The sequence below is a fragment of the Tripterygium wilfordii genome, chromosome 18 (assembly GCF_013401445.1).
Source record: "Tripterygium wilfordii isolate XIE 37 chromosome 18, ASM1340144v1, whole genome shotgun sequence".
Taxonomy (NCBI): Eukaryota; Viridiplantae; Streptophyta; class Magnoliopsida; order Celastrales; family Celastraceae; genus Tripterygium; species Tripterygium wilfordii.
The window spans coordinates 3,249,641-3,259,818 of record NC_052249.1 but is presented as its reverse complement, the minus strand read 5'-3'; the positions used below and the strand labels follow the sequence as shown (position 1 = coordinate 3,259,818).

The 10,178-nt window shown below is 34.8% G+C and overlaps 1 protein-coding gene across 1 annotated transcript; it reads right to left on the bottom strand.

Moving 5' to 3' along the window:
* Nucleotides 1-923: 923 nt before the first annotated feature.
* On the bottom strand, nucleotides 924-4,896 carry LOC119983375 (syntaxin-71-like). Its single transcript, XM_038827061.1, has 9 exons — nucleotides 4,633-4,896; nucleotides 4,392-4,517; nucleotides 4,042-4,207; nucleotides 3,570-3,655; nucleotides 2,786-2,854; nucleotides 2,642-2,686; nucleotides 2,074-2,136; nucleotides 1,867-1,943; nucleotides 924-1,172 (listed from the first exon to the last, which is right to left on the bottom strand). The coding sequence occupies exons 1-9, from the start codon at nucleotides 4,786-4,788 to the stop codon at nucleotides 1,160-1,162; spliced, it is 801 nt and encodes a 266-aa protein (XP_038682989.1). The 5' UTR covers nucleotides 4,789-4,896; the 3' UTR covers nucleotides 924-1,159.
* Between the last annotated feature and the right edge of the window lie 5,282 nt (nucleotides 4,897-10,178).

Sequence of the window (10,178 nt, the reverse complement as noted above, 5' to 3'; positions counted from 1 at the left end):
TCATATAGTAGATATGCTAGTAATTTTGCTACCAATATATATGATATTATTTTAAACCAGCATATCTGCTACAAGCATATAACATATGTGTTATTGACATAATTTTCTGCCAAACGAAACGGTAAACTAGAATTATTGATCAAGTTACCTCGGTGACAAAACTCACTATTTGGATCTTCTTAATAATTTAATTTAATTTTTATTTGAAATCAAATATTATACACAAATAAATGAATAATAGTAAAATAATATTTTAATGTTGTAGAGATTTAGGAAAAAAAAAACACACACATCATGAAAAAGGTTCCACATTATGGTTAGAGGCTTATTTTGACTAAACTTGAAAGTAGAACATGTTTTGTCGAGAAAAAAAAAGCACAAGGGGTCGTTTTGTTTTTTCGGGCAAAATAGTTAATAGAGGGGCCAATCTGTAAAGTTATTCTGCCCATAAACAGACCTTTTCGATTTGGCCTTCCCTTGATATTAATTGGGTAATGCTCAAGGCATAATTCTTTATAGTTAATAATCGAGAATGAGAGTATACAAATTTGTCACAAATGACATACCTATAATATCTATATAAAAAAATACCGATAATATCAAAATACTACCCTAATGGTTCAGAGAATATTTGTCTGTCTTTGAACTTACTCGGAGCCCATACATGAAATTTTAACGTACATACGTAATTGAGTAATACTACAAACCCCCAAATTTATGTGACTTGTAAAATAACCATTGATCATAAACATATTTGTAGAACCCACTTAACATCCAACACTACACATTGATTGAAGATAAAATGAGATCACATTTTGGGGTCTCAAGCATTCGTGCAGACCCCATAAGTTTATAATATCATGGGAGGGAACAAGAGTGTGTTGAAGGAGTAAATATCTCCTCCCCATATATATATTGCCATGGATACAAATGCTGTTTTATGGTGTTAGTTAACCAACTCAAACTAAAACCAATGCAACTGCAAATATAGAGCGAGGGACTATTTGTCTATAACATACAAATGAAACTCTCAAGCCACAAATATCTATACGAGGAGAAGTCCCCATGATTAACCACTCTATAGGAGTAAAACATAGTATGCCACTGAAGTAAAAACTAAAAAGTGTGCACAAGACTTCGCAGTTGCTGAAAAAGAGATTCACTTCAACACACTGTAACAGAGACAGAAGTGCACAGATCAGAACATGTTATAAGCTTCAACATGTCTTTTAAATAGCAATTTAAGGATGCTTGTGTCAAACAATATTGAAGCAAACAATGATAAGGATGCTTGTGTCAAACAATATTGAAGCAAACAATGATAACATGCGAACAGAGATATTCATGCCAAAATAAAAATGGAAAAAAAAAGGTTCTTAACATCTAATGGGAGTCTAGTGAAGTTGGCAGGAAGAGGCATAGAGAAATTTGTATTTTACAGCAGCCTTATCAGCTGAAAAATGTGTGAGATTTAGTGTTGACTGATATATTATTGGAAAAAAAAAAAGAAACATACAACATAACAGAATCGCATTCTGTTTTATTTTCATTTTTTCATTTTCTGACAGTTTATGTATGCAAACATGTGCAATTGGACTTGACCTCTACGCATACTCCTATTGCCAGGGCCTCAAGCCAAGTGTACTAGACCCTAGCAGGTACAATTACAATTATTATTTAATCCAAGAATTTCAACCTCAAACATTCATTCAAGGAGTTTCCTCACACAGTCGTTGAAAGGCTCTATGTTGTTTTCTACAAGACTAAAAGTAATCACTAGTCGACTTTTCAGAACTAAATAGAGATATTGCAAAAAATACATTATTGGATGCTGTTCTTTATATTCTATGTTTGAGGATAACTTACTTGTATAAATAGGCAGCAATACCCAAAATTACACACAAGAGGATGATATCAATGCAGAAGTTGCGACTCGACCTCAGCTGAAACAATCAATTAAAATAAAAAATAAAAGTCAGAGAATGGAAGCAAAAGAAAAAGGTGAGCATCATTACATGACCTCATCATTATTTGTAATATCAAAATTTGTGTGTTCACGCAGATCGCACATACCTGGTTCACAGTGTCCTTGAGCCTCACATTAGTAGTTTTCAGGTCAGAGGTTGCCCGGTCAACCTGAAATCAGGTCATAAGAACACTGGTCAGCACCATACGACCCTCCAATACAGAGTGCTAAACTCACCAGTCAAAAAAAAAAAAATGAATGCACTGACAATTTGCTCTCAATCATAAATTTTAGTTAATTGTACCCAGTTAAATTGATAGTTGATTCTGAAGAGATGTTCTCAATTTAAATGCCACATGTAAAAATCAATAATTCTACTATTTCCTTTGTGACTATTCCACTACCAATTGATAACTTCTTATTTCTACACAAAAAAAAGGGGTAACATAAACTCTTCCGCTGGATATATACTAAAAGTTCACCCAATAGCCAAAACTAATGAAGATAGTCTAAGACAAATCTATGAAACCCTAAGTTCTATGTGAATATAGGATCACCACAAGCCTCTGCAAATGCAGGAGGAATGCAAATGGGGATAAGGTAGGTTTTAGCCTTGATGCTATGCTCCACCCACTAGAACAAAGACCACTACAAGTAGATAAGCAGGAAAATTACCTTCTCATCTATCTCGTCCATCAGTGGCACTTGTCTATCCAATTCCTGCCAAAAGAAAAATCATAATACTAAACTACCAGAAAACTAGTATACCTGCCTGCACAGACATTGCACTTTATTAGACTATATGTTGTGTAAACAAACCTCATCCATGTCACGGGCCATGTTTTTCAAAGTATCCAACCCTTCTGCGATAGCATCCAAACCTTGATCCTGCATGATGTGAAAATAATAATTCCTCCTTCATGTAAGGTAGAAGAAAAGCTAATCACTGATTCCAAATTTCCAATTATGAATTCTGACACCAAGTGATTCCCGACAAACTTAAGGTATTTAGATGAAACATCGCCTCTGAGTAGACTAAAATTTTAAATATGTATAAGTGTATGTCAAATGCAACCTTGAAGCTAGATTATATTCAACGGTGAAACTGAATCATGAAGCTACTTAGCAGGTCTTTGCCATTGTTATTCCTCAAAATTTAAAAACTACCGTGGCACCAAAAACATGGCACCCTATAAGGGGAAAAAGATACAGTGGCATAAGCTCACATTCAACTTGCCAAAACAATTCCAGATCGTCAAAACAACCAATTATACCGACAAGCAAAATAATGAAAATACGGGAATATTAAAAAAAAGAAAAGAAAAAGGAAAGCTAATGCGCTTTTGGTCTCAAGTAATTCTCTGAATCCATCATATACAATGTCAATTCAATGATTTTACAGGAATGACCTATAAAAAGAAGGAAATGGCATGACATCAACTGAACTTACGGTGATTCTCACAATGCAGCATGCTGTCTATCAATTAAGTATGACCAAAGGCCCGCACCCTAGAAGTAGGTATTTGACAGATCTTGTTGCAAGTTTACAATACATTCTTCGTGTAAAACATTGAATCAAAAAAGAAAAAAGAAAAAAACTTGCCTGTTTTATTCTTCGCATTTCATACTCTTGCTTAAACCGATCAGACTCTTCAGTTGCTTGAAAATACTCATTGTCAAATTTCCCATCTAAGCCAATCAGATAAAACATGAGCAGCTGGATTCGATGGAGGAAGAGGATAAAAGAGTAGAGAATAGATAAAAGAAGGGTCTCACATACTATATCTAGAAGTGCTATTAATTGAAGGCTTTGAGAACCCCTCCAAAGTCACATATTTCTTAGTCTGTTCAAATTCAAACTCGAGACAATTCCAGTAACATGTAATTTACTAGAACTTGCAAATTAACCTTGTTATATTTACATATTCCCACTTTCTTGATGAACATAACCGAACTGTGACTTAGACAATGATTTATTCTTTCCTATCGTTTCCTTGATCTGATTAAGATGCATCTAAGTAATCCATAACACCTAATAGCCATAAAACAATACTTGAGAAAAAAATGATTATTACCATAAGTTGAGTCAATTTTGATTCCTGCATATGAGGATGAAGGTGCCCAACCGCCAGTTTGTGTAGCTGCTGTTGTACTTCCATCTGGTATTGCTTCTATCTTGTCTTTCAGGACAGAAACTAAATCACCTCGAGCCTCATGCTCTTCCTTCGAAAGCCCCTTAACCTACCCGCAACAAATAACATTTAAACATATTCACAACACTAATCAAATGAAAAACCAAAATTACATCATATAAAAAAAGCATAAAATTTTCTTCTCTCTTGAAAAAAATTCAAAATTATGGAATAAAAACAACATAATTAATAACTACAGACAGATAGGCATCAGTTCGATCAAAAAAGTAAACCTTTTTGAAAGCAAGTCTCTGCAATTTAGGCCATTCCTCGAGCAGTCGAGCCTTGGTTCTTCGAATCTCCGCATTCATAGCAACAGCCGTCGCCCTATTTTTCTCTACCGCCGCCGCTTCCGATTTCTGCAAATTTTTTATCCGAACTTCAAAAACATACACTTTTTCCATGTCCATGTTCTATCAATTTCATCGGGAATGAAAAGGAAAGATAAGTTAGGGCAAAGAAAAACAGAAGAACCTGGAGAACAGCGTCAACTTCACCCTCAAAGACGCTGTAGAGGCGAGCGAAAGGATCATCGGTGTTGATGTTAACGTCCTTGTGCTTATCGACGTCGTATCTGTCATATTTCTTGCAAATCGCGTCGACTCTAGTGATCAAGTCTATAACAGTCATCCTCAGTCGAAACGTTCTCTCCGCGCGGACTGGCGAGTTCTTCAATTTGAATTCAGTTACAGAATGACAAAGAGGACGTGGACGGCTAAACCGAGACGGAGACAGCGAAGAGGACGAAGGAATAAATAGATTGCCTACTTCCGTTTCTAAGTTTGACTTTTTTATTTCAACGTTAGATTGTTGCCACGTTGATCATTAATTATGATGATCTCGTATCGTGTGATTGGCTGTAGATGACGTAGGAAAGATCAGAGACATCCTGACAAATTCGCTGATGCGGACGAGCATAAACTTTCTTTGGTAATGGGATTTGTTGCTAATCATATCTAGATTTTCAAGGTAATCTTATTACAATTTACAAGGTGTTTCTAAATTTGTGTAATAATAATATTAAAAGCCAACCTTATTCGAATATTTTATTACACATTTAAAATATTTTTGTAATTGAAAGAACTGTATTTTCAATCTTCGTTCACCTTAAAAAAGAAAAGAAAATTGAGATATGAGAGGGCATATTTGGCTCTCATGAAAATAATAAATTTAAAATAAATAATATAGTAATATTAATATGCATTTTATTTTCAATTACAATAATTTTAACCCACTCATTTGAAAATGTAATCATTTCTTCATTTTTCAATATTTTTTTTATCTATTGAGATACTCGAATCAATTCTCATGGTAACAATGTGGAGAGTCATGAAATGGCCTCGGGGATCCTTGCAGTGAAAATTGTAGGCAATTTCCAATGCAGTTGTTGAATTTGTTTTTTGAAATTAAAAAAAAATAAATTAGAGTGAATCCCATGCTGAGTACATCATTTGACAGTCCTGCATGAAACTGTGGCGTTCCTTGCCGTTGCGAGTCCAGGTAACCAAAACTCCATGAAATGAGTAAGCTCCAACCAACAAATCTAATTATAGATTTTGTTGAAAGATAAATATCACAATATTAATGCAAGCATGCGCCGCAGGACACATAAATAATCTCAACCAACAAAATACTTATACATATGTAATGAACAATGTTATATATATAGCTCATCTAGTCAATGGGAAACCTAATTATGTATTGAAAAAATAAAAAAAAATTAAACAAAATATTTATGTTGCTTTTTTCAAGAGAAAAAAAAAAGGAATTGTCATTTTTTGGCTCTAATATATATCTTTGCTTATTTGAGGGTTTGGATTGTCCCACTCTCCACGAATTGAATAGATTTGATGATATTCATATGTGGTATCTCATAAAGGTCTCGAGTTCGAGTCTCTCCTCCCCTTCCCTTCCTAAAAACAAAAAAAACTAGTCACAAAACATTAACATGTTGAAAAATTATATGATATTTTTATTTTTTTTCCTATTTAAATTAAACAGAGTGAAAGTTGATGGGAATCAAACATTGGCCACCTATTCCCACCTTTTTTAATCAAAGGATTAGTAAGACAAAAATGGTTTTGTTGAAATTTCCAACCAAACACATTAAATATATTATCTAGGAAAGATATGTGGATGTTGGGTTTATATTAAGGAATGTAAAGGGCAAGGTAATGCTTATTGGGTATTATGGTTTGACAATGTTTTACACCCAAAAAAAAGACAGTTGTTTATGAGTTAAACTTGTAGATGGAAGTCTTCTTTCGTTTCTTGACGATGAAGTAAGACTAAGCTCATCAATTTATTATCTAAGTCAAAACAAATTGACATGATCCCCTTTTTTTATGTCCCCATGTCTCTCCTGTGTGGCAAAATGGGGAGAAAAAGACGAAACAAGAGACGGGGTTTCTCTCACTTTTGACATCGGGGGCCTCTAGTACGACAAGCTATTAGCTCAATGGTAGAGCGTGCCCCTTATAATTGTGTCGTTGTGTCTGGGCTGTGAAGGCTCTCAGTTACCTAGATGTTCAATGTGCTCATCAACGCCTAAACCTGAGATGTGGATCATCCAAGGCACATTACCATGACGTATTTTTCCATTCAGACTGGGGTTCGAAACAAAACTTCTCCTCAGGAGGATAGATAAGACGATTCAAGTAAGATCCAACTTTCTATTCACTAGTGGGATCTGGGCGATACGGGGAACTAGCACTACTTCTCTCTTCTCAAGAATCCATATATCCCTTAACAATTTATGGACAACTATCTCTACAGGTTTAGATTCGGCATTCAATGGGAAAGTAAATTTAGATCAAGGAATATAAGGCGAAGTTCACTTTGAGAGTTTGAGGTGTGGTTTGCCATTTTAAAATCTTACTTTTCTTTATTTTATAAGGACAGAATTTAAATTAAAAAAAATCAATGGAATTTGAAATTTTGGATTTCTGGGTCTCAGTTATTTGTTAATGTTGCCACCTTCGTACCTATGGTAGTCTGGTTTATGTGCTGTTGCCACCATCTTCACGTTAAAACTTAATAAGATCTGATATTAAATCCAATATGACAACTAGTTTTTTTTTTCTTTCTGAACACCCATATATATCACTATCATGCTTCCATAAGTTCCTCTGTGATTGATCATTGGACCATTCATATCAATTCTATCACTAGCCTGTCATCTCTTATTTCATTGCCGTTAAAATCAGGTTTACCTCCTCATTACCATATCACTATACCCTCTACTCCACTAATTTTCACGATCATTGTTCTGCTACCTTTATGGCCATCGCCTCTACTACTGTTCTTACTTTATTTATTTTTATTTTATTGATTTCAATATCTTTAGCCAATAGATCGATTGCATATGTCGTTATGAATCCTGTCTTTGACGATCATCAAATTGTATGTAGTGCTGTAGTCAAATGAAATTTCATGCTCTGGTTAACTACAAATATGGCCGAGATTCTGGTTTCCTTTTAAGGAGTGGCTTTTGTATTTCTCTGGTCACGAAATAACAGTGCAAGATATTGTTTTTTGCACCCAAAAGTTGGTAGAAAATTTCCCGGAGAAAAAAAACTAGTCCGTCACCGATGGTGCAGTGGAGCAAATTTGTGGTGTTTGGTGATGGGTGATTGTCGCACTTGTCAGCAAATATTGGCAGCACTTTGTTCAGCTCGTACAATACATTAATGAAATGTTTTGCTTCTTTATTGTTGCAGGAAACGAAATTTGGGCATGCCGATGATTTTCATCTATTTGCTGCTATTCATTCGTAATTGATCTGCCGATGGTGCCGTCAGATTGACTTACAGTTTGATCTTCATTGTTTGTAAGATTGCAGCTGCTGATCCAATGGTTAATAGGTCTCCTACTTGTCTTGATAGCTGTATTTTGTGTATAATTCTTTGATTCATTTGCCCTTGATTGATGTATGGAAAGAGTCCCAATGTGCACAAAATTCAGAGTATACTTGATTTATTTTTGACTAACTATACATGCAATACTCATTCTAGTTGCTTTCTGGTAATCTCTCTTTAAAGACTCACTATTCCAGAGTCCAAATACATTATTATATGTTAAGAGGTTATGATAAGCATTTCTCTTGGTATAATAAGATGGTGCAATGAGTGGTTTTGGTATATCGGTAATATGTAGCAGCAACTATGGAATACATGTCTCACATTAATAGAGATATTTAGATGTGATTCAGGTTGGAATTGATTAAAACGAAAACTCATTTGTAGCTATAGAAATTATTATTTTTTTTGATAATCGAGAATTTCTCAACCCAACGTACTCATGGAACAATTGGGTCAATTCTAAACTCTGACCGTCAACTTAACCCACTCTATGTTGGTGATTGATGGACGTGAGAGTTGAACTTACATTCCGCATTTATAAGGAGTTACCACAGTCAATTTTATCGAAAATCTCAAGCCTCAGTCATTTTTTGTTGAAAATCCCAACCTATTTACATCAAAGATATTATCCACTTTCAGTTATTCGGTTCCCACGGATACATTGGATCTGCACAGATTTGTTATTCATGTGTCGTCTCACTTAATGGTACTTGAACTTGAGCCCATGAAAAGGCCTCTTAGTGTGATAGGGACATGGGTGTTCTTATAAATCACATGGTTTGTGACAACTCATATTAAAGATATTGTCCGCTTTTGGTTATCGATCCCCGTGAATATATGGGACTAACACGAATTTGTTGTTCAAGAACCGTCTCAGTTAATGGTACTTGAGTCCATGAAAATGTCTCTTAGTGTGGTAGTAACATGGATGTTCTTATAAACCACATGATGTCGGATCTTAACAAATTCCACAATCCCAGCTAAAACTCATTTGTTTTCCTTGTGGTTAAATGCTGTTGAAATTTGAAAATGGTGATGAGTGTCCTAGGCCTACCAGGAATTACTGAGAAAATGAAGCCGGGGGAATGGAAAATGAACATGGAATGGGAGATGGCATTATTATTGCAGGACTGTCGCTGTGACTCCAGTTAAAGAAAATGATTAAAAATGAGAGAATATTGGACCTTCTCTTGACGCCAGTCTGCTTCTAGAAAATCTCGCACGTTAGGGGTACCATTGACAATAGCTTTTTTTAACGGGAGAGGAAGATTCGAATCAATAATACATGTTATTTTTGTCATTTCAATTAGTGGCTCGAGTGTTTTAATTTACCTATTTAAAACCATTTTGTAACTCCACACCCTCATACATATTTGTCTTTCCAATTAGTGGGTCGAGTGTTTTCATTTACCTATTTAAAACCATATTGTAACTCCACACCCTCATACATATCAACAATATTGTCCGGTTTCAATCATTGTTTAATTTTCTTATTTTATTTTTTTGTATTAATCTGAACAATTGAATCAATCTAGAATATCAACTCTTAACATCCTAATTAGGGTCCGTTCGGTTTTATAGGAGAGCTTAAACACTTTGAACCTAATGAAACATCTCTCATCTAGAAGTAGATGAATATGTTATGAATCAAGCATTTTAGATAAAAGAGATCCAAATTAAAACTCTCTACCTTTATATTTTACAACTTATCAAGATGTTCTGGGAGAACCATCTGGGTAGTTTAGTGGCGAATCTTTCCGGGATTAAATTGTTGAGTTTTGGACCAATTTATCATGTCGTTAAGTGAAAAATTTATGTGCGTGTGGTCTAACAATTCGAATTTAATCCAAAAAGATAAACTTAAATGATATTGTTCTCGGTCAAAAAAATTATTTAGACAGATCAAATTATTCACACTCTCAAGATTATCTAATCTTTTTTTTTTTTTTTTTGTGGTGAGGGAACCCACCCAAAGTATAGTCTATCGGACGCCACCTCAATGATAAACTCACGGGCCCCATACAATACTAGTAAACTACATGTGTCGGTTAAGTCCTGGGCTGAAACTCAATCAGAAAAATAAAGCCAAATTGCACCATAATGAGTATTACAACTTACGATCTCTCACGCACATGGGCTAAGAGATTCAAACAATTATCT

What these genes read in the sequence shown, in the direction of transcription:
- LOC119983375 (XM_038827061.1), bottom strand. Translation starts at nt 4,788, where the DNA reads ATGACTGTTATAGACTTGATCACTAGAGTCGACGCGATTTGCAAGAAA. An exon ending in TGGCCCGTGACATGGATGAG is followed by an intron (nt 2,687 to 2,785) that starts GTTTGTTTACAC and finishes TTCTTTTGGCAG; the next exon opens with GAATTGGATAGACAAGTGCC. An exon ending in TCAAGGACACTGTGAACCAG is followed by an intron (nt 1,944 to 2,073) that starts GTATGTGCGATC and finishes TGATTGTTTCAG; the next exon opens with CTGAGGTCGAGTCGCAACTT.